Here is a 25,618-nt window from a genome sequence, read left to right as displayed (position 1 = left end):
TTTAATACCAATAATCCTTTAAAATACTGTTTTACCCCTAGGCTGCATCTTACAGAGGCTGCAAATTACCGAGGAACAACAAAGCCAAAATAAACATAAACATTTGGCTTTGTTTTCTACAGCAAGTACTAAAAGTACACTTGTCAAAACAAAATCACAGTTCAAGTGAGAAGTCCTAAATACTTATTAGAAATAATATTGTCTTTTGAAAATAAGCGTTATTTTACAATTAAGTAGGAAACTATTCTGAACCATCAAATAATTTTAACAGTTTTATCACACTTCTATCACAAAGAGTGTAAAAAAGAAATCTAACATTATTATTCCATTTGTCTACCACAGACTGCTACCAGGATAAGTAACCATGTAAGTCACTGGACATTTAGCAGACTATTCAAAACTTTAAAAATAATATGTCAATAATAACCAGATGTAAAGCTTATCAACTGTCAAATTATGTATTCAGATAAATTCATGCAATAATGATAACTAACACTTCCTGGAAAACTAAGTAAATATCATGAATGATACCTAACATTTTACTTCCTGGACAAATCACTACCAAAAATATTTCGACAAGGAGACACAATTAACCATTAATCTTCTGGAAACTCCCACTAGAATTAAGACTAGTAAGGCATATCAATAACACTTAAAAGATAAGCACTGAGTATTTGCTAGAATTTAGCAACTAAAAGTGGAGAAGGCAATGGCAACCCACTCCAGTACTCTTGCCTGGAAAACCCCACGGGCGGAGGAGCCTGGTGGGCTGCAGTTCATGGGGTCGCTAAGAGTCGGACACGACTGAGCGACTTCACTTTCAATTTTCACTTTCATGCATTGGAGAAGGAAATGGCAACCCACTCCAGTGTTCTTGCCTGGAGACTCCCAGGGACGGGGGAGCCTGGTGGGCTGCCGTCTATGGGGTCGCACAGAGTCAGACACAACTGAAGCCACTTAGCAGCAATAACTAAAAGCACTGTGATGTTCATAACAAACCAAATGAAGGACCAACAACAGCGTCTCCTTCTCTTCCTTACCCTCTCTTCTCTTTTTTCCCTCTCCATAAAAAAGCAAAATTGTTGCCACCTTTGATTTCTCAGTTTTTAGTCACTTTCAATTCTCCTGAGTTTCGCTGTCTCCTCCTTTTTTTTCCTAACTGAAAGCTACCAATTACTTGGCTGATACTATGTTAATCACAGTGGTACCCAATCAAGATCAAATCCAATTCAGTGTTCATTTTTCTCCCACGATTTCTTCTGAAACCTCAAGCGAGTTGGGGGCTGCTGTCAGAACTGTTTTATTTTCAACCGCTTCTAAATCATCCAGTTGTATCTGCTGATAAAATATGAGCTTCTGCCTCCTCACTATTACATTTTAAAAATAAACATACAAGTATTATATAAACTATCTTTTATTTTAAAAAAGGCAATTTTACAAAGTAAGTATAAAACATATTCTCTCCCCACCACTAATAACTGTTCTTTGACATTCTTAACATTCTGTTGCTACTAAAATGTCGTTAAGTTCCCAGGCAAAAGCATTCCAATTCCAACAGAAGGAAAATCAGTAGCTGTTATTCAGATAGTAATGTAGCCACTTATAATTCGTCTGGGCTTACACCTATGATTAATTTCCTTTTCTTTGGAACAAACGTTTAAAAATATTTAAAAATATCAGTCTCACAAAAGCAGAAGTTTACTGTTATGAAAGTGAAGTCGCTCACATGTATCCGACTCTTTGCAACCCCATGGACTGTAGCCCGCCAAGCTCCTCCAACCATGGAATTTTCCAGGCAAGAATACTGGAGTGGGTTGCCATTTCCTACTCCAGGGGATCTTCCCGATCCAGGTACTGAACCCAGGTCTCTGCATGGCAGGTAGACTCTTTACACTCTGAGCCACCAGAGAACCTCTGTTAATGATTATTAAATCATTATCAAATCATATTAAATGTTAATGATTAACTCAAAGTCAAATTTAACCTGTTCGTTCCCTGTTCAGTCACACGTGTGTCGTATTATACGGTTACAGATTTGAAATTCAAACATCATACCTGGCGTCTTTTCAAATAGTCAAGGGCAATTTGTACATTCTGGAGTCTGTGAAAACGCATCCGACCCTTCTCTCTGGGCTAAGAAGAGAAAAATGCAGGGTATAAAAAACATCATATTTTCTGACACCACTGACCATGCTAAATATACTGAATATACTATATAAATACACTGTATGCTCGTCATACTGTCAAAAATTTACTGTTTGGGGAAATCCATTAAATTTTTAATGATATTTGAATTTTTTTGAATTACCTGAGATTCAGTGTAAACTAGGGATTTTTCTGAATATGTTTTATTTAAACAGATCCTTCACTATGAATATTTTATTTAAGCAAAAGGAAAAGAGAAAGCGCCACAGAATATACAGACATCTCATATTCACTATACTACAAGTCTAGCCTACAATTATTTAGCCTCGGATGCACGCAAAGAATTAAATACCATTCCCCATTTACCTTCTTAATAAACTCTAACTCAAGAGGGTTTTTTATTATACATGTATGGCATGTTAGTGAAAATGAGGTAAAGTAGCATGCAGTTAGTATAAAAACCACTAAGGAGGAGAAAGGCAGTCAAGGTTTACTTAGCCATGATACAGGAGAGAGAAAAGCAATTAAAGCCATGTAATATATTTCCTCTTTATTTTCGTTTCTGCACACAATCAGTTGGACTTTAATTGTCTGACACTGCCTGGGGATGGACGTGATGACGTCCTGTGTCAGGGAAACTGACAAACCGTAATTCTTTTCCCTGATGCCGTTTCCCTTAAGAAACGTTACAAGTCAGCAGAAGGAAAACATAAGGAAACAGAGCTGAGAAAATGTTCAACAAAAATACAAAGGATGGAGCTGATAACGGACCACATAAAATCTTCCAAAGGGAAAAAAAAGAAAACTGAGAGCTGAGCTGAAACGTGACTAGGTTGCTGAAGCCAAAGGCAGCAGAATTAAACAGACGGCGGACCACAGGCTGGGGAAATAACCCCATATAAGAATGATGGTGATGAATCCCCACTGTACCCACAAAGCACACGTTCCAATGAAAACAGGGGGCTCTGGGGATCTGATGACCAAAGAAACGCATCTGTCTTGCAGAGGTAAGCTCAGCTGACTGAGGCTCTCAGGGGTGAGACAGCTCTGTCAGGACCCTGGCATTTAAAACATCCTCCCCAAATAAAGTGAGACAGATAAGGCAGGCAGAGAATGTCTATCTAATACCGACTGCCAATAGGCATGCCTTAAAGCATAGTCTTAAATATAAAATAAATGTCCATACGTTCCTTCCATTAAACCAATGAGCAGTTATGTCTGAAATATCAATTTCAAAAGTGGAACTGATATGCATAAAAATTAGCAGGCTGGTTGTAATTGTAAACCTTCACACTTACACGAAAGGTATATAAACTTCATTAGCTCAGATGCCATCCTACAGTTTAAGCACATATGTTCAAATACCATGCAGTGCATAGAGATACAGAAATACATTTAAAGAGAAAATATGTCCGTTGTCCAATCTGTTGGTCCACACACATCCACCTCCCTGCGGGTCTTGGGGCCTTTGCACCATTCTCTAAACAGGAGCCAGAAGCCGTGGGTTACTCTATGGCGTTAGCGCTCACCGCACTGTACCGGCTAGGTTAGTCGAGTTACGGGGGCGACACCTACCCCCTTATCCTCATCCTCCACATCCTCATGCTGTTCATATTCGCATGCTTCTGAGGCACTCACCAACCGTAAGGTCTTCAAAAAATCTCGCTCCCTTGGCTAATGAATATAACAGACAGAAGACAGGACAGCAAGTACACAAGACAGACCAGAAATGAAAAGAAGAGCATGAACAGAACATAATGAAGGGACCGGGTAACCGAGGGGGGGGGGTGTTCACAGAAAAGGAGATGACACCTGTGGAGGGGGTTAGACCATCTGTCAGAAAGCGGTGCTTATTTCCTTGCTAGTGGTGAGTCTTTTAATAGGGGGTTATATTATGCATCCAAATTCTGCTAAGCATTAAAAAAAAAAAAACCAAGGTAAAAGGAAGAACAGCAGTAGTATTTTAATTACAGAACTGATTACATAAGCAAGGTCATCAAAGTGTTTCCATCTCCCAAATGCACACTATTTAAAGTCTGAAAATGCTTTCGAATCTAACCAGAACTCTTTTTTCAAGCAGAATTCATAGCAGCTCACAAGACGGATGCTGCAAAAATCTGAACAGTTTGTGCCGAAAACATACTAGGTCATATGCAAAAAGGATCACACGTTCCTCCAAATAAATTATGAAATTTAAAACTTACCAAGGTGTCTCCTGAAAGAACCTCTAAAAGAGAGATCAAATTGTGTCCGTCTCTCAAGTCTTCATAGAGATCGTTCACGTGTTTTCGAACCTACGCACAAAAACACAATTTAAAATATTTGGTTATAGAACTCGGATTATCCTTAATATCCGGACAAGAAAGTGGACGAGGAGAAAACATTCCCTGTGTGTCCATTCATGCAGTGTGTTATGCAGGCCCTGACCTGAATCACGATTCCTGAGACAGCAACCAGGGACACCTTAACAAGGTGAGTGTTTAGCCCCCCAGCCCTGAGTTGGTCTTCCTGACCTCTGCGTCGCAAAAGTCAAGATGCCAGAGGCACACATGTTAAAAATCCAGAGATGTAGCCTGGGTAAAAGGTCCATGAGACTCTAGGTACTACTTCTGAAAATTCCTGTGAATCTATGATTATCTCAAAATCGAAAGTTTTTAAAAATATATGTGAGGTTATAAGGCCTCTATTCAAAATTTCTCTGCACAGCATAAATCTTCCTGTGGTGGAGAGTTTTCTTTTCTTTTTGAATAGCTTCTTTCTAAAGTTTCTATTGGACTACAGTTAATTTACAACGTTGTTCTTGTTTCAGGTACACAGCAAAATGGTTCAGTTATATATATACATATATTGATTCTTTTTCAGTCTTTTCCCAGTAGGTTATTGCAGAGTACTGAGTAGAGTTCCCTGTATGTCCTTGCCGATTATCTATTTTATATATAGTAGTGTGTGTATGTTAAACCCAACCAGTGATTTATCCCTCCTGGGGGATAAATCGCATAACCACACTCACAGTAACTGACAGCTAACAAGGCTGGTTTAAGTTTCTTAGTTTATAGCTCAAACCACCCAAAACTGCCCCAAAGCTCTGCTCTTCCCACAGAGGGACACCCCTGGCACACACCAGCCCGCTGTCAGTTTCGGCCGGACAGACACAGTCAGAGCAGGTCGCGAGCGTGGCTGTCCCCACCCCAACCTGCTCCCCTGAGGTGATGCTGGCCTGCGCTACTTCGCGAGCTGAGGACGGGGTCCACAGAGGCAGAGACCAGCATCCCCCACAGCACGTGGCCACAGGCCTGCGGGCCCCCTGTCTGCGTGAACACACACTCTGGAGGTTTACACGCAGGAGCCAAACTTCTGTGCACGTGCAAAGTGTCATGTGACTAAACAGCAGAAAGAAACAGATCCAAAGTATGGTCAAAACTTTCTGACTCCAGAGCAACCAGGAAGAAAGGGCCTAATGTAAACTGGAAGCAAGCCTTTGATGGTTAAGATTTTCGGGTCTAAAAAAGCAGCTTAAATACCACTAAATGTTGCTCCGCAGTGACCTAAATGGGAAGGAAATCCAAAAAAAAGAGGGGCTGCATGTATACATCTAGCCGATTCACTTCACTGTAAAGCTGAAACTACCGGGACATCTTAAGCAGTTGTCGTTAACTCGGCTGCTCAGTCGTGTCCGACTCTGCGACCCCATGGACTGCACCATGCCAGGCTTCCCTGTCCTTCACTGTTCCCCGGAGTTTGCTCAAACTCATGTCCATGAGTCAATACTCCAATTTTTAAATCTTTCAATTAAAAAAAAATTAATACTACTAAATTTTATTAACTTAACTGACTACATGCTTCACAGTATGATTGACTGTCAGAAAACCTTTGTAATTAGTGAAGAATAAAATTCCCTTAAGAGTTCCATATCAAATGTATCAGCTCCTATGACTAGTGTTTGGGGACTTTCTGCCTAAGTCACAGTACTTTTTAATATTCAACTAATATTCATTTACCCATCTATGCACCATTAATGACAAGTAATGTAAGCATTACACTCAGGCCTAATAGCTCTAAGTAACTACTAATGCCAATAGTACCTATAAAATGACCAGCAAAACTGAAACAGTCAGATTATTTTTAACCAAGTGTTCCCATTTTCACAAGCTGACATTTTTATTTTGATTTCCCAATACCCAAGGAATATCAGCTGACTCTTTGGTGTCACAAGATAATTATATAACGGTAAAAGCAAGCTTAAAAATGCTTCATTTTTCTAAAAAAAAAAAAAAAAAGGAGCACATCATAACACATTTCAGACAGTCCTATTTAGAAAATCTATAAATACCTAAATAAGTTACAAAGAGAGCATTCCTTCCATTAAATATTTACCTTCTGTTAAATAAATGGCATTAAATGACATTCCCCGGAAATACTCAATAACATTTCAGAGATGAGCCAATTTCCAAGGATCTTCTCAGGAAGAAATCTATGATATACATAACACACACATGTGCAGACAAGCAAACATGTGAAATGAGTGCTAATACTCAGCTTTCTAGTTACACATCACAGCCCTGTAAGAACTGACGTGGTCTCATTCCAAGCCATGAGCTTGAATGTAAGGCTAAGGGCCCACTTAAAAACAAGATGTCCAAGGGTGGACGAATGGACAAAGACGACACACACACAGTGGAGTATTACTCAGCCACTAAAAACACAATCTTGCCGTTTGCAACAACAGAGACCTTGAGGGAATTAGACTAAGTGAAATAAGTCAGACAGAGAACAAATACTGTATGATTTCACTTATAAGTGGAATCTAAAAACAACAAGTGAGCAAACAAAACAAAAATCATAGATACAGAGAAGAGAATGGTGGTTGCCAAGGAAGGGTTGGAGCTGGGGAGTGGGTGAAACAGGAGAAACAGATCACAGGAAACAAACTTCCAGTCATAAATGAGACATGGGGGTGCAGTGTGCAGCAGGGTGACCGTAGTCAACAGTATTGTATCACGTATTTGAAAGCTGCCAAGAAACCAAATCCTGAAAGTTAACTCTGTCTGGTGATGAATGGTATTATAACTAGAATTTTTGATCATCTTGTAACATATACAAATATCAAATCATGATGTCATATACCTGAAACCAATATAATATTATCTGTCAATTATACTTCAATTAACAACAACAACAAAAAAACCAAGGCAGAAGAGCTAAGCCTGTGAATTTCATGCATATGTGTACATCTAAATCAATATACTCCTCTGAGTATCTCCCGTGTAATCAGAGAGTAGACTAATTCTTGAGAGCCTGAGCAGGAACAGGAGAGACCACAGTTATATAAACAATATTATGCATCTCTTGACCCTGAGGCAGCTGTCGAATCTCAAAATAGACAACTCTATCATGCAGGTCTGACATCTTCAGAAGGGACAGTGGAAACAAGCACACAGTAAGGATGCCCCGGCCCGGGCAGGAACGAACAAAGTTAAGAAAGCCACACGCTCTTGGTCCCCTGTGCACATCCATGCCTGCCAGAGCCACAGTTCAATCCAGATACACTTATGCTGTCTTTCTCACTCCAGGACAGTTAATGATGAGGTGTGATCAATAGCCAAGAGATGGAAACAGCCTAAATGTCCATCGACAGATGAATGGAAAACGATGTCGTACATATATACAAAGGAATACTACTCAGCCATTAACAAGAATGAAATAATGCCATCTGCAGCAACATGGATGGGCCTAGAGATGATCACACTAAGCGAAGTAAGTCGGAAAAAGAGAGACAAAGGCCACAGGACACCACTCACATGTGGAGTCTAAAATATGACACCAACGCACCGATCTATGAAACACGGCTTCCTGGTTGCTCAGACAGTAAAAACTCTGCCTCGGAGGCAGGAGACCCGGGTTCGATCCCTGGATAGGGAAGATCCCCTGGAGAAGGAAATGGCAACCCACTCCAGTATTCTTGCCTGGAAAATTCCATGGATGCGGGAACCTCGTAGGCCACAGTCCATGGGGTCGCAAAGAGTCAGACACAACTGAGAAACTTTCACTTTCAGAAACAGAAGCAGAATCACAGACACCAAGAACAGACCGGTGGTTGCCAAGGGGCAGGGGCATGGGGGATAGATGGAGTGGAAGGCTGGGGCTAGCAGAGGCAGGCTTTAATACACAGCATGGATAAACAAGGGCCTTCTGCACAGCTCAGGGAACTATATTCAATACCTTGTGATAAGCCATAATGGAAAAGGATATTTTTTAAGCCATAATGGAAGAGGATATTTTTTAAAACTGTGTGTGTGTGTGTGGGTGTATAACTGAATTACTTGCCATACAGCAGCAATTAACAAAATGTTGTAGATCAGTAGATTTACTTCAATTAAAATTTAAAAGATCAATTAATTAAAAAATCAATTAGAAATCAATTTTTTAAAAGATGAGGTATGATTCTAAACACACACATGAAAGCAATTTCACAACTTGTTCTGCCAGACTGAATCCAACTATGGACATGAGGGAAACTTTCCACCACAAGGGGTCCTTTCCACAACCACATTCATGCACCAATAAAAAAAATTAAATTAGGCATGTTTAAAGAAGAAGATTAAGCCAAGCAAAACCAAGTAAGGGAAAGAGAAAACATATTACACGGGAAAAAGGATTTCAGCCATGCCTCTGCTGCAGGCCTCATGAACCAGTTGCCCAACCTCTCGAGGCCTCCGTGTTCTCACCTGCAAAATAAAAGACCGAAAACAGAAGGCCTCGAGTTCAAACTAGAGAACAAGAATTCTGTGACCTGAAAATAAAACTGTCATCATTTTTTAAAAAATCACTGTCAACTTAAAAGAGAAAATATGTAAAATGGAAAGCTGCTAAGAATTTTAGGAAGAAATACAGAAACAGATTAACTCAGCTTCTGTAATGCTTGAAAACATGCTGAGTCATTATTTATCATGGAATACTGCTTATTTTTCTTGTCTCAGGGGGTCATTCCAAGGTTCCAGAGAAATACTGTATATGAAAAATGCTACCTAAATGTAAGATACCATTATTTTCATCTTCATAACTCCATATAAAACAAATGCACCATTATTAACAATAATAAACAAAAATATATAAACAGACCCAACCCTGTCTAAGTGCTTTATAAGTTAACGGCTCATTTTCCTCACCACAAAACAAATGAGATAGAAAAAGAATGCCAACTAAAAATTAAATATCAGCATTATGGAAAATAAAAAGTATAGTATTATGAGGAAGGAGTGGCAATGGGGTGAAGTGAGTGAAAGCAACTGGGATCCTAGAGAAATACCCAGTCACGGGATCAATCAGGGGTGAAAAAGAAGGAAACAGTTCAGCTGCCACAGAAAAGCCTTTTATTTGGTCCAATGTCTGAGTCATAGACACGTGGCCTAGCAACTTTCCTTCACAGATGACTGCGAACTGCCAGAGTTTCAACCTTCCACTTTCACTGTTTAATGAACCATTCTTTCTTCTCATTTTGGATATTCTCTCCCTGTGGGACAGAAAGCTGTCTGAATAAATAGTGCTCGAGGAAATGATGAGCAAGTTGAAAGCACTCTGGGACACTCTGGGGTTAAATTATATAACTGGAATTACATAACAGGGATGAAGCATCTTTTTCTGTGTTTTTTGAATCCTATGGGATTCTCCCAGAATTTTGCAGGCTTTCTTAAAATGCGGTCCTGCATTGCACCTACAAGCTCACCCCTAGAGGGCGCTCATCTTCTGCTCAGGAGGAGTTTTCCTAAGGAAGGGAAATAGAGAAGTGGGTGGGGTGAGACCCTGAACAAGGTCCTGCTGATGACACATAAATATTCCCATTTTATTTCCGATAGAGAACAGGGTAGACTATGCCAGGCCTTCACCATTGAAATGGCTTAACTGCTCAAAATAGCACTCTGGAATTTTTACTTTAGCTTGTAATTGCTTGATTTCACATGGGCTAAATCAAATTCAAGTTTGAAGATCGGGTTGACCTTCAGACATATAAACACAGTTGCTTATGTTATGCTTAAGGATGCCTTTTTCAAAAGTCTGACTTTTAGTGGTTGATGTCAGTCTAGACAAAAATCTCACTTCCCATATTTATCCTTAGCGCTACTGTAGAGCTGCAGTTCGTGTCAGCAAATATTTATTAAGCATTCCTCATACACCAAGGTACCACCTTGCTTTTATTCTGGGGCCACAAAAATAAAAAGTGGTTCTTCACTGCATGAGGTAGGCTCTCTAAGTCACAGACTCAGTAGCTGCGGCAGGAGGGCTGAGACGCTCCATGGAGTCTGGGGTCTTAGTTCTCCGACCAGGGACCAAACCCACACCCCTGCACTGGAGGTGGATTCTCAACCCCTGGACCACCAGGGAAGCCCCTGAACTGAGGCGAAGGGTGCAGAGGTGGATAAAGAGCGCACGCCACCTCTTGAGGCCCACAGGCTGGGAGGACAGAAACTGCGGGAGTCTGAGAAGGCCTCCCCCAAAGATGGGAGTGTCCCACCTGGAGGAAAGAACCAGAACAGGGAGCCAGATGAGGGAGCTCCCAGCTCCAGGGAAGGACAGCGTCCGGGACGCCAAGGAGACAGGAGTGGGGATGGGGCGCAGGGGCAGGGCATGGGGGCCTGACCTCCTCCTGGGTACGGACAGCCTGCCCTGAGCAGAGCCAGCCGCTGAGACCCAAGCAGAATGAGGACACACCTTCTCTGAGCAACATGAAAGCTCCCATCCTATCCTGAGCAAACCCAGAAAGAGCTGCTGAAGGTCCAGTCGATAGGCAAGGATGCAGGAAAGGTCGCTGGTGGGGGCCACACACTCCCTGTGAGCCCAGCGAAAGGGGATGCCTCCCACCCCAGCAGCAAGGAACAGACCACAGGCAAGGATGGCCAGGCCCCTCTTAGGGCAGTCCTAAAGCTGAAGGACATGCTACTCTGGCAAACAACCCCTATCTTTAGAAAGACACATAAATAATAAAGGCTTGCCCCAAGACAGAGCACCTTGCAGCCTTGGGTGGAAAGAAATGGGAGACTCAGCTTCAGGAGAAACTACGAATGAAGATGTTAGTCAAAGCAATTTTTTGATTCTGAACAAATGCATTCAGGAAAAATATAACCACATTCTTGGGGGTGAGCTCCTTACAAGTCCTACCTCAAAAATAAAAATAACCTGCCAATAAGTTACTACATCAATTATTGATAAGTAAATTGATGCTTCAAAAATGCACAGAAATGCTTTAAAACACTGCATTTGCTTCGGTAGGTCCCTTTTCTGAATGGTTGTTTATTACAAACTTATGTCAGTACTATTTCTTCAAGAATGGTGAAGAAATAAACCCACAGCTCAGACTCTTCCTAAATTACCGTAAATTCTCATCTGGTTCAGGGAAATCTAAAGGGAAAATATCATTATCTGATGTAATAAAAAGGTGGTCGTGCTTTTCTCTAGGCAGCATGTTAGGTCGGCATTAGGGCCACTCATAATTATCTCCGTCACTGGTTTCTAACCATAAAATAAAGATATTCATCATACATCTTAAGGTATTAATGAATAAAATAAGGAAGCGTTTCAAACAACTCAGTTGTTGGCCCCAAGTAGTACAAATAATCTGTCTACTCCATAAAGGACAAGATTAGTTCTCAGACAAAGAAGACTTCTCTTTTAAGCTTTCAGATGGACAATCGACAACCAATTTAAAAAAAAAAAACAAACAAAAACAAATGGTCTTCTCTAGTCTTTCATTACGAGGTAGAACTATAGGTCGGTAAGTAAAGTCATCTTTCTTACTGATAAACACGTTAAGATTTGGGAGCATTTCGATTATGGTTTTAACCCAGGTACTTCTTATATTTTCTTCTGTATAGTTTTACCATTGTCATAGGAACATTTATAAAAGAAGATTTTAACTTTTAGAAATTTTAAAGGATGAAATTATTTTCTGTAATAATTTGTTTGGGGTTTGGGTGGCTGGTTCTGGTTTAGTTTGGTCTGATTTGGGTCTCCTTTTCCTTCCAGTTCTTCCCTTTTACAACAGAAAGACAGATAAAACTCTGTTTTTGCATGGGTCTTCCCCTTGGTCTGCAGATCTTTTGTGGGCTGCAGAACTGTATTACGTCTTGGTGCTGAACAATTATAAATAATGTAATTGAAGGAGAAAAATAAAATTCAGAAGTCAATTACTCTACATATTAGCATTGTGTATCTGCCCACTGTCTGGGGGTTGGTTTTCATTAAGGATGTATTCTAAAGAGTCTCCGTACTACAACGTCAAACAAAGGAGCCCTAGTTCACAAAGACATTAGTATCATCCATTCCGTGTGAGCTTTACAAGGGGTGGTGGGGTAAGGGTGGGGGTTAGGTGCAGGACAGTCACTGAGGGTCAAAGGCAGGGATGCCTGGCCAGACGATGTGGGTCTCTCCTTTCAATTTATCCAGTGCCCACCTGGCTCATACCTGACCCATGTCTTTCTTTAAACCATTTATCACTTCAAGAAATCAAGGACAGTTTTCAATAATAACATCAGGAAATGGGAAGACACCAATTACCTGCATTTTGACACTCATCTCTTTCCCGTTCACCTTCTTACAGTCTGGGCAAAAGGAAAGCAGGTGCCAGAGTCACTCAGCACTGACAAAGAATAATCAATGAGCTGGTCAGGGAAATGAAATTGATACAGATGTAAGCCTGTGACTACAGTGATGTAACAAGACTGCTTGTTACTGCCTGTAACAAGATAGCGACTGCTCTGCAGAATATTATTATTAAAGCAACGCACAACGTGAGCTCATACGTGCCAAGTCCTAAACACACGAAATGAGCCGATCTGACATACGGAGCCCACACTCCACTGTCAAAGTCCTATTCCCTTTATCACCAACATTTTTAACAAATTCCACTGTTTTCTCAAATTCTAGCTTTTACTGGAAAAGTTCTAAAACAGAATTGCACATGTTTTTCAATAGAAATCATGTAAAAAATGTTTAACTTTTTTTTTTCCTTTTCTTGCCCAACTTTATCTAGAAGTACTCTTTTTTTTTTTTTGGCCATGTCACAGTACATGGGATCTTAGTTCCCTAACCAGGGACTGAACCCGTGTCCCTTGCATTGGAGGTGTCTTAACCACTGGACATCACAGAAGTACCTAAAATATTTTTTTTTATTTTAACTTTCATTTTAAATTTAAGTTACAGACATGACCAAAACTTACAACTAGTTCAAGAAATGTGTATTTCCTCCATAAACCCCCACTTAATGATTCTCTGGTAAGGTAATAATGTAAGTTAGGTCAAATTAACTATTAGAAACTGGAGATGAACTCAAGTAAATACAACCAGTCCCCAGATAAAAATAAGACAGCTCCTTGGATAAAGAAACAATCGGTCATTGCCTCCAAATTCCAAGTCACTTTATCACACTGATATTCTTCTTAACACCTGTCTGTTATCAATTTCAAAGAAGCTTTGACCACCGTTAGTGATTAGATGGAGTAACCATGGGGGCTGGGTGTGGAAGGGAGGCACCCTGGGGCACCCAGGGGTCCAGAGAAGAGCTTTGAAAGTGAGAAAGAACAGGAAGGCCTTGGGCAGTTGCTGGGTGGAGAGAGCAGAGTCCAAGAGAGGGGTCAGGGAGACGGACAGAACCTCCAACGACTTGGCAGTTCTAATGAAAAGTCTTGCTATGGCCCCTGCTTACTGAATACTTCTGAGCTGAATCATCTCCTCTGGGGCTTGTGTCAAACGCCTGACCGGCTGTCAGAGCCCAGCCTGTTGCACAGTAATTCAACAGTGAAGTGGACACTTGTCCCGAATAGGAGCTGCCCTCTCTCCTTTTGGCACCATTTAAAATACCTTTTACAGGAACCCTCCCACACTGCTGGGAATGTAAACTGGCAACAGCCACTATGGAGAACAGTGTGAAGGTTTCTTAAAAAACTAAAAATAGAGCTACCATATGACCCTGCAATCTCACTCCTGGGCATGTATCTGGGGAAAAAAATCATCATTTGAAAAGATGCATGCAACCCTGTGTCCATTGCAGCACTATTTACAGTAGCCAAGACATGACTATCTAAGTGTACACGGACAGATGAACGGATAAGATGTGGTACACATATGCGATGGAATACTACTCAGTCATAAAGAGGATGAAACAAGGCCATCTGCAGCGACACGAAGGAACCTAGACATTATCATACTAAGTCAGTCAGACAAAGACAAATATATGTGGAATGTAAAAAAAAAAATACAAATGAATTTATTTATAAAACATAAAGAGACTCACAGACATACAAAACAAACTTATGGTTACCAAAGCGGAAAGGGGAGTTGGGGGACAAAGTAGGAGGTTGGTATTAATATATACACACTGCTGCTGCTGCCAAGTCGCTTCAGTCGTGTCCAACTCTGCAACCCCATAGACGGCAGCTACCAGGCTCCTCCGTCCCTGGGATTCTCCAGGCAAGAACACTGGAGTGGGTTGCCATTTCCTTCTCCAATGCAGGAAAGTGAAAAGTGAAAGTGAAGTCGCTCAGTCGTGTCCGACTCTTAGCGACTCCATGGACTGCAGCACACCAGGCTCCTCCGTCCATGGGATTTTCCAGGCAAGAGTACTACTATATATAAAACAGATAACTGGACTTGTCTGGCAGTCCAGTGGTCAATATTTCACCTTACAATACAGGGGGCACGGGTTTGATCCCTGGTCAGAGAACTAAGATTTCACATGCCTCTTGGCCAAAAAAAAAAAAAAAAAAAGACAATAAACAAGGTCCTACTGTATATAGCACAGGGAACTCTACTCGGTATCTTGTAATAACCTGTAAGGGAAAAGAATCTGAAAGTATATAGATATGTATTATATATATATAATTTATATATATACTGAATCACTGTGCTGTACACTTGAAACTAACATGATACTGTCAATCAACTACACTTCAATTTAAATTTGTTTAAATACATAAAATAAAATTCCTTTTAGGACAACTGTTTACAGCAAAAAGAACCACAACCTCAGGGGACATTTAGCAAAGGCCCCACTGAGCCCTCAAGGAGTCACTTCGCCTCCTTTGCAGAGTACGATGAGCGAGGCTGTGCCACCGGCTGGGATGGTGCCCGGTGACGAGGCTCAGGAATGGGAGGCGGCAGGTCCCTCTGCAGGTGGCATGGCCGGGGCTGTGGGTACCGTTCTGGGCAGGGAGCCAGCCAGGAGGGCCGCCCTGGGTCACACCGGCATGGGCATTCTCCGTGTGCCGTTCGGAGCACTGTGCTTCCAAGAGAGGGGCGACACGAGCTGTGGCTTCATGTCTTTTTAAGTCTTAAAGACTAGAAAATCTCAGGGTCTCTCAGGAGCGCATGTTAAGGTTCTGAGCCCTTTAAAACAGCGCGATGCTCTCTGATACGCCACATGCAACTGATTTACCCTTCTTCTAAGCCCAGGTCCTCGAGTCCTTCCGAGTAAACAACTGAACAACTGGTTGCATCCTCTTCATTAAACCCCTGAAGCAGCCGGGATGATGACAAGGCAACCGCCACAGGGAGATGAACACGGAGACTATTTTTAAAGACGCCCCCAGGTCACGCGATCCCACTGCTTCTGCCCCCAACCACGCTGAAAGCTGTGCCCTGTTAAAGCATCTCCTTCAATCCAGATGGAACTCCAAGGCCCCCAGACCCAAATGTGTGGGCAGAATCATAAATACTGGTTTATCCATCACTAACAGAGAAAAATTTTAACAGATGTTGTATACGCTGTTGTTGAAATGAATCTCTGCCACAGAATTATACCTTCTGTGGGAAGATTCTAGCTGAAAAAGCTGGCATCAATTTTTTCAAAGTGATCACCTCCCAGGGATGGAGCAGCAGGCTGGGCTTAGCAGATGTAAGCTATTATACACAGGCTGGACAACAACAAGGTCCTACTGTATAGCACAAAGAAGCGTATTCAACATCCTATACACCATAAAGGAAGAGAATGTGGAAAAGTGTCTGTGTGTGTGTGCATGTGTATTCTTTTTGTGGAATACAGATATGTAGAGATACACAGTATATACAGATACATACAGATATATAGCTGAATAATTTTGCTGTACAGAAGTTAACAGTGTAAATCCAATATATGTCAATTTTTTTAAAAAAAAGGGATCACCTCCTAAATGACACTGCAATTCTACCAAATTTCCAGATTTCAATCTGCTCAGCAGAGACCTGTGGACCACGGACGTTCGACAGTTAGTCCTCGCAGGCGTTCATGACCAGAACCAGAGGCGATGCCGACGTATGCCGCCTAAAATCTGTTTACTAAAGCCTAACATCTAAGCGGGTCTTATTTTTCTTCCAGTCCCTGTTCTGAACATCCTCTCTTTTAGACAGATAAGAGACCACCTTGGAACTCAGGGGCCATGTGTGCAAAGGTGAAGTGGGGACACAGCTGCGGTGCGGTTCAGCACACACGCGCCCCAGCGCCCGGGTGGGACAGCTGCACTCCCAACCCCGAGGGCTGAGAGAGCTGGGAAGGAATGTCGGCTGCACAGTGGCGGTCTCTGCTTGCACTTGAGGTATTCTTTCTACCCGAAATGCTGTTCTGTCCCCACTCCTCTGGCTATTGAATCTTACTCTTCCTTCAAGGTCAAACTCCAGGGTCACCCAAATCATGAAAGCATCCCTCCTTTGCCCTCCCGTAGTCCCTGGCTTATACCAGGACACCACCGACCATCCTTTTCCTTCAAGAAGAATTTTACGTACATGATAGCACAAGCGGAAGCCCCTTAAGAGGACACAGTCTTAGGTCCTCATTATAAATGCTTCGTGCCTCGCACAGTACCCTTCATACAGCAGACAAAGAAGTTCTGTTCAATAAATAAAAGATGGGCCATCTGTACTTTGCCTGTGACCTTAGCCATGCCCTCAGCTGTGGGCTCCTGAGTGCCTGCCTGGTGATGGAGAAGAAAAGAGAAACTCAGGACACAGAATCATGAACTCCATCGCCCACGTCCCAGAGGGGATCTGTCTCTCCTGCAGGGCCCACCAGGGCATCTGTTCCAATTGGTACCTGGCACTGTGTCCTCTCATACAGCTGGAACTAAATAATGCTGCTCAATGACCAACACAGAGAGGGAAACCTCCACTCCTGCACCAAATCCTCTAAGTGTTCTCCCTGACCCATCCAAACTGACCTGGGAAGTGACTGCCAGAATGGAGTTCAGGTAAACCAAGTCTTAGGACTTAATCAAGAATCTTTTTTAAAATGCTATTTTTAAAAATTGACATATAGATCAATGGAACCCAACAGAGTCCAGAAATAGACACATATTTGCGGACAATTGTTTTTTATTTTATTTTTCCCCACCATACCACACACAGCATGTGGAATCTTAATTCCCCAAGCAAGGATTGAACCTGCGCCTCCTGCACTGGAAGCCTAGAGTCTTAACCAATGGACCTCCAGGGAAGTCCTAACAATTGGTTTTTCACAAAAGAACAAAAGCAATTCAGTGTTGAATCTTTTCAACAAATGATGTTGAAAAACTAATATTCATCATGCAAAAGGATTCATTCAAACCTTTTCTTCCAAATGGATTAGAGACCTAAATACTGTATGAGAGCTAAAACTATATCACTCACACGCCCTTTGAGTTACTGAGTGGCAGTTTTGTTTACTACACTCATCAGAATTCACCAGGAATTAAGAATAAGAACAGTGCCCAGAATATAAGACAGGAAGTCAGGCCGTTCCAATCTGGAGGTACACGCAATGAAAATACACTTAAAAGGATTTATGATTTGTATTTATTAAAAATAGTTTCCAAAGTAATCAATTCGTAATTAAACCAAAGGACTAATTATAATACTAACGAGTCTAGAAAAATTGGCAATGCCAGCCACTTTCACCTAAACAAAAAAGGAGATCTATATTAAAAAAGCAAAAAGCAAATGGAACAGCCATACTGAAAGGGCCACCCAGTGATGCAGCTGGGCAACAGATCCAATTTGAAGGACAGGGATCACAATTCCTCAGTTTTCCATCAGCACGACTTACTGAACTCTTACTTGAAGCAGGTATCTCTTTCTTGACTCAATCTCATTCAAAAAGGGTTATCACAGAAAGAAAATCTTGCTTAAAAAATGAAGCAATGTACTTAGTTGGCCATTTCAAATGCCATTTTTTTTAAAATAAATCGAAGAAGGAAGCACATTCAGAAAGGCAGCTGTAAAAAAGTAACAAAATTTTTAAAAACCTCAATTAAACAGAGTCAGGTGACCAGCAGGGGGCGCTTTCGCAGCCTGTGATGAGCCCAGCAGAAGACCCACCTTCCGAGCCAGCCAGGGCTCGGCCAATGAAAAGCCACGAGGTCTGTGTTAAGCGCAGCCCACTCACCTCCCCTCCCCACTGTAGCGGTCCCCTCCCTTGCCATGCCTGAACGTTCCTGTGATTCCCCTTGGCTGCAGACCCCGTACTGCAATTCTCTCCTGCTCTTGAATAAACCATCTTTGCTGGAGAAGTATCTGGCCATCTGTTTGGCTCAGGTCAATGCAGCTATGGCATAAAAATTTCATTCACTGAACCACAGCAGATCTTACATGTAGGAAAAGAAAGCCATCTTCACAAAGAGATTCAGAGCAAAGTGAGTTCACACAAAGGCTTACCCTAAATATACACAAGACCTCACCCGGATATAGAGCTCCACAAACATTTTCTGTGAAGAGCCAGGTGGGAAATATTTTTGGCTTTAAGGGCCACGTGGTACAAGAACACACAAATGAATGGGCATGCCTGGGTTCCGCATAATTATTTATGGACACTGAATGTTGAATTTCATATAACTTTCATATGCCCCCAAATAATATTCTTCTTTTGATTTGTCTCTAATTCTTTAAAAACTGTAAAAATAATTCTTAACCCATGGTCTGTACAAAAAAGACAGGCTGTGGCCTGGCTTGGCCCTCTGGCCATATTTGAAGACCTCTCCCACCAGCATCACCACCAAGACATCTGAAACACAAATACTCTGGGGATTAGCAGCACATTTGGTATTATCAGGTCATTCCTGTGAAAGAGGTGAATGATCCAACTGCCTTCCCTTCCCAAAGCAAATTCAGAATGAAAAAGACTAAGGTATTATAAAATAACATTATCTTGTTCTTTTCTGAAAATAAAAGCAATATTTGCTCTTTGTAGAAAAACTGGAAAGTAGTTACGATAAAAGGGGCTATTCTGCAACAAAGAAAAAAACCCTTAAAGGTAAGTAAACAGGGAAACAGCTCAACACGTACAAAGGTAGGGAGGTGGAAGGTCAGAGATAACTTGGAAGGTGCTGAGCACAAAGTGGATAACCTGGGCCCAAGCTCCTGCTGCACAGCTGTGATGACCTGACTGACTTTCCTTCAACTCATGGTCTGCCTTCAACTCAAGTCTTAACACAGGTAAGAACACAAAGAGAACATGCTAGAAAAATAAATACGCGGTGTAAAAATGGAATCATCACATGAAATGAAGGCTATGAAAGTGTGAAATGAAGTATTTTCTGCTTTACGCTCTACCAATAAACAAGACTTTTCCAAATGCAAATTTCTGAGCCCAGGTGAAACAAAGCCAGCTATTCAGAAGCCATCAGCTAAGAGATGAGGAGCTGGGGGGGTGTGAGAGGCGCCATCCACCACATTCCCCAACGGTAAACAAGGAAGAAACAAGTGAAAAATAAAGAAAGCAGGATTGGCCCCAGAGGGCCAGATGCATAGGAAAGAAATAATTTCAGCAAGCGGGCCACTAACATCTTCCCATACATAGAAAACTGCTAAATCTCTTCATGTGAGAGATTTTCTCCGCCCTTGCTGCAAACCTGTATGCAGCCTGGCTCCTCTCCTGCCCCTCGGAGTCCACTTTTCCCGGGTCACCTGAGGTCCTGTCTCCTGGGCTCAAGTCCAACATCCCCACCGAATAAAACTTTTAGGTTGTACATATTTTTTTAGTCAACAGAAGCTTGACTGCTACTGCTAAGTCACTTCAGTCGTGTCCGACTTTGTGCAACCCCATAGACGGCAGCCCACCAGGCTCCCCGGTCCCTGGAATTCTCCAGGCAAGAACACTGGAGGGGGTTGCCGTTTCCTTCTCCAATGCATGAAAGTGAAAAGTGAAAGTGAAGTCGCTCAGTCGTGTCCGACCCTCAGCGACCCCATGGACTGCAGCCTTCCAGGCTCCTCCATCCATGGGATTTTCCAGGCAAGAGTACTGGAGTGGGGTGCCATTGCCTTCTCCGACAGAAGCTTTAAGTGTTCTTAAAACTTTTTGACAAGAAAACTTTTACGAAAGGGACAACATTAATTCTTCACATATTTAAGAGCTGACATATATGTTTAATACCATGCTGGGGGGCGGTGAGGGGGTGCTGACCCAAGATCTGAGGGTGGGAGTTACAATGAGCAGATTCTGGCTCAGTTACAACTCAAGTAGACTGAAAGTGTGAATTAGCCGTGAATTAGAAAGCCAGTGACCCACAAGAAAGGCTGTGAGAAAACATCCCTGCAAGGACAACCAAATCAACTAGATCCTGTCCAAATCTGGGATTCAAATTAACACAAAATTAATTAGACTTGCTTAAAAACAGTCATTTCTAAAACTCTCCTGCAGGATTTCTCAAAGGGATGTTAATAGATATTCTTTGATAAAAAAAAAAGAATCCATGACCAAGTGATTTTGTGAAACAATGGATTAAACAGGGTTCTTTTCCACAGAAATTCAGTCTTTAATATGCTAATGTGTACCATAAATCTCTCCAATCTGGGAAGGCTGCTTTCCAAACTCTTTTGGCAAAGGAAGCCTTCCCTGCCACCCCCACCTCACCCCAAGGCATCTCACAGCACTGGTGTTCCTGGGAACCTGCTTTTAAAAATGCTTTTCCTTGCCAAAAAAAAAAAATATACACACACACACACACACACACACACACACATACGTTTTTATTTGATCCTGTCAACTCAGGAAACTTAATTTTAAAATCATTACGAAAAGTCTTCATCAGAAATTAAATCCACAAACCAAAAGTTTGGAATTTAACAAATGAGAAGAAACAATAAAACTTCTGTTACAGACTCACAGATAAAGAGAACAAACTAATGGTGACCAGTAGGGAGAGGCAAGGAGAGAAGGCAAGATAAGGGTAGGCGATTAAGAGGTACAAACTATTATTAACATGTAGAAAATGAAGACAGAGAAGGCAATGGCACCCCACTCTAGTACTCTTGCCTGGGAAATCCCATGGGCGGAGGAGCCTGGTGGGCTGCAGTCCATGGGGTCGCTAAGAGTCGGACACGACTGAGCGACTTCATTTTCTCTTTTCACTTTCTTGCATTGGAGAAGGAAATGGCAACCCACTCCAGTGTTCTTGCCTGGAGAATCCCTGGGACGGGGGAGCCTGGTGGGCTGCCGTCTATGGGGTCGCACAGAGGCGGACACGACTGAAGCGACTTAGCAGCAGCAGCAGCAGAAAATGAAGAAGCTACAAGGATATACTGTACAACACAGGGAATACAGCCAATATTTTAGAATAACTACAACTGTGACTTTAACAACTGTGAGCCACTATGTTATACAACTGAAGTGAAAGTGAAGTCACTCAGTTGCGTCCGACTCTTTGTGACCCCGTGGACTGTAGCCTACCAAGCTCCTCTGTCCATGGGATTCTCCAGGCAAGAATACTGGAGTGGGTTGCCATTTCCTTTTCCAGGGGACTTCCCGACCCAGGGATCTCAACTATACGTCAATTTTTTAAAACTTGCTGTTACATACAACGCTCCAGCAGGGCTTCCCAAGTGGCGCTAGTGGTAAAGACCCCGCCTGCCGACCCAGGAGACAAGATAACTGGTTCAGTCCCTGGGTGGGGAAGCTCCCCGGAGGAGGAAATAGCAACTCAGTCTAGTATTCTAGCCAGGAGAATCCCAGGGACAGAGGAGCCTGGTGGGCTATGGTGTCATAAAGAGTTGTTGGTCTTGACACAGTCCATGATGTCGCAACGATCTGGACTCAACTGAAGCAACTTAACATGCACGCAGGCATGCACGATGCTCAAGTAAAATCAAAGTGTCTGCAAATAGGGCTTCTTTAGTTTTTTAAGCTTACGCATAATGAGATGCTTAAAACATCTGGCAACAATGTGAGACAAATTGTGAGATTAAAAAAAAGATAACCCTGAAGATCATTAACTTGGACACAGATCTATAGGACACATCTCTACTTACAGAACTTGTCAGGGCACCTATATTATATCTTCCTGGTATAACTGTACTCAGCTCTAAGAAATAGTTTTTACACTATTCTTCAAGAACTCAGTAAGTATTACTGATTTTGGAGCTTTCTTTGCTTTGTTTTTTCAAGTACTAGAAGGCTGTTAATGCTCTTATCGGAAATACAAGTGCCAGATTCTCTCTGCTCAGGCAGGTTGAAATGCCATCTCGTGTTTATGGCTCTACCAGGTTGCTGCTATGTGGATTATTTTATCCGGGCTAAACGCAACCAGGGATGTGACGGCACACAAATAATCCCAGCATCTCATCTCAAACTGCCATACCCACGGGAGGGGACACGGTGCGGGCTTCAGCCAGACCATGGGAAACACACTCCTTGATTTGGAGTTCACCGTCTAACTGGCATCGGGCACTGCAACAGAAAACCACAGCCCCTTCTCAGATGGGCCATCTCCTCTCCTCAGTATGCAATACCCAATGCGATACTCCTCTTCTCATAGGCAGCACTATGGCATAAACCATAAAAATGCAACCATCATGACCCACTGCCACGGCTACGGAAGACTGGAGGACGAACCTGGAGCTTTTGCTGATCTGAAAGATTTCTAAAGAGGGCACTACTCTCTGTGCTTTCCAGATGAGAAAACAAAGGCTTAGAACAGCTCAAGGTTAACCTATATTATATACACAACACATATATATGTTAGTTGCTCTGTTCTGCCCAAATCTTTGTGACTCCATGGGGTGTAGCCTACCAGTCTCCTCTATCCATGCAATTCTCCCAGAATACTGGAATGGGTAGCCATTCCATTCTCCAGGGGATCTTCCTGACCCAGGGATCAAACCTGGGTTTCTTGCATTGCAGGCGGATTCTTTACGGTCTTAAGCCAGCCGGGAAGCCATATATATATATATATGCAAAGAGTCAGACACAACTGAGCGACTGAACTGAACTGAAGTATATATAAATACATGCGCGTGCACACACACACACAAACATATGTACAGATATATAAGAGAATTGTTGACTGTATACCTAAAACTTAATGATATTGTAAATCAACTATACTTCAATTTAGATTTGGGAGGGAGTTTTATAAATCAAAAAAAAAAAAAAAGGAAGCACCTCCTCCGGGCTCTAGGGCGCAGTGAGGGGAGATGCTGAAAAAGGCAGGACTAGCTCACAGAGACTGCCCGCCAGGACAGGCTCCAGGCAAGCCTAGCTTACTTCCAGGCTGCCTTCATACCCACTCACCCCAGGCGTTCTTCCCCAGCACAATGGCTGAGTGCTGCACTCCTTACAGACTGCGGAGAATCTGGTGCTCATCATCTCCCCACGAGGGCCTGCCCCAACCCTCGCCAAGACCAGCTGCCCTGGGACTCCAGGATGAAACAGAGAGAGTCAGGAGGACCCGCTCACCCAGGCGCCCCTGGGGAAAAGGGGCAAGGGAGTCTCCGAAATAAACAGAGAAGCCCAAGGAGGCTTGAAACCTACACCTCTGTGGGCCTGGCGAGGGGCTGCTCTGGTGTGTTAGGAGGGCTCCTCGACCTCAGGACTTAAGCTCTTAACAGCCATCCATCAAGATATCCACTAGATTGCATCTCCGGGGCCGGTCTGAGAAGAGCAGCCTGCCACCCACTTCAACCACCTGGGGAAATGCGATTCTCTAAAAATGATGGACAAACAGCCCCACTCACATGTGAGGGACTGTGCACACGTGCTGTATCAAAACACAATCCGACCACCAACGCCATGGTGTCTCTAAATTTTATTTGAAAATGAGTAGTATATTTCCCGGGAGAAGGCGATGGCACCCCACCCCAGTACCCTTGCCTGGAAAATCCCATGGACGGAGAAGCCTGGTGGGCTGCAGTCCGTGGAGTCGCGAAGAGTCAGACACGACTGAGCGACTTCCCTTTCACTTTTCACTTTCATGTATTGAAGGAAATGGCAACCCACTCCAGTGTTCTTGCCTGGAGAATCCCAGGGACAGGGGAGCCGGGTGGGCTGCCATCTCTGGGGTCGCACAGAGTCGGACACGACTGAAGTGACTTAGCAGCAGCAGCAGCAGTATATTTCCCGAGAGAGTTTTTTTTTAAATCACAAACAAGAACACTTGAACAATTTTGATAAGAAATTCTTTAAACAGGTAAGAAAGTCACAAAATAATGTAAAAAACTTCTAATATAAGGCATGTGGGTTGCCAACAAATCTGTAGGGTTCCCATACCCCTACAATGGACATGCAATTTAAATGTTACCATATTCCTGGCTCAATTTTGCTTTCATTCCAATGGAATCTGAAAATTCTGGCAGTGAATGAATAAAATGCATTGTAAGGAAGCAATTATAATAAAAACATAGTCTTGTCCATATTAGGTTGGTAGATGTTCTGACATTAATTTTAGCTATTGATTCTCCCTCATAAATGCATCTCAATATTGTGCATAAATATTAAGCAACAGCACTTCAGCAGTGCTGCGCATTTCCCGTATACCACATCACAGATATCCTGCCGGAAAAATCCTAGAACTAGGTAGATTTTTGCTACTTTCATTTGTGAAACATTTTTCTTCATGAAAATAGAAAAATTGGTAACAAAAAGTTGTCAGAAGTGGGCATCGTATGAAAGCTATCATATACAGGATGGATAAACACTGTTCCCTACTGTGTAGCTAGCACAGGGAACTATATTCAATATCCTGGGACAGACCATAAGGGAAAGGATATATATATATGCATAACTGAATCTCTTTGCTATAGAGCAGAAACACATCATAAATCAACTATATGTCAACAAATTTTTTAAAAAATAAAAAATTTTTAAATTAAAAAAAAGGACATCTGGACTTCTTAGTGGTACCTCCAGCCAATGCAGGGAACACGGATAGGTTCAATCCCTGACCCGGGAAGATTCTACCCACTGCAGAGCAACTAAACCGGAGCATCGCAGCTCCTGCCCCATGCCCCGGAGCCCGGGAGCGGCAGCCACCAAGCCTGTGTGCTGCTACCAGCAGAGCCCACGCACTTCCCAGGAGGAGCCCCCGCAGTGAGAAGCCCGAGCACCAGAGCAAGGGCAGACCGGCCTCGCTGCAACTAGAGGAAGCCCACGCACAGCCAACGGAGCCCGAGCGCAGCCAAGAAATCATCAATAAAGACATGGACATCGGACACGAACACACCCCAAGTGAAAAGTCTAAACATTCACACAGACTCGTGGGATATAAACTGG

General features: G+C 42.6%; 1 protein-coding gene across 8 annotated transcripts in view; it reads right to left on the bottom strand.

Annotated features, from left to right (window-relative positions):
- DST (dystonin) overlaps nt 1-25,618 on the bottom strand; it is a 522,626-nt gene that overhangs the window by 253,168 nt on the left and 243,840 nt on the right. For 5 of the 8 annotated variants that reach the window (XM_068960486.1, XM_068960485.1, XM_068960487.1 and 2 more), the window contains 2 exons: nt 4,350-4,439; nt 2,056-2,133 (listed from right to left, as the gene is read on the bottom strand). In XM_068960486.1, coding sequence (XP_068816587.1) covers nt 2,056-2,133; nt 4,350-4,439 — 168 coding nt within the window. Of the gene's footprint in view, nt 1-2,055; nt 2,134-3,720; nt 3,820-4,349; nt 4,440-25,618 lie in introns of all 8 variants that reach the window. The other 3 variants (XM_068960483.1, XM_068960482.1, XM_068960484.1) reach the window with 1 other exon arrangement.

This window comes from Capricornis sumatraensis, chromosome 22 (genome assembly GCF_032405125.1).
Source record: "Capricornis sumatraensis isolate serow.1 chromosome 22, serow.2, whole genome shotgun sequence".
NCBI classification, from domain to species: Eukaryota; Metazoa; Chordata; class Mammalia; order Artiodactyla; family Bovidae; genus Capricornis; species Capricornis sumatraensis.
Note: the sequence above shows the minus strand (reverse complement) of the source record. Positions and strands in the feature narration are given on the sequence as shown.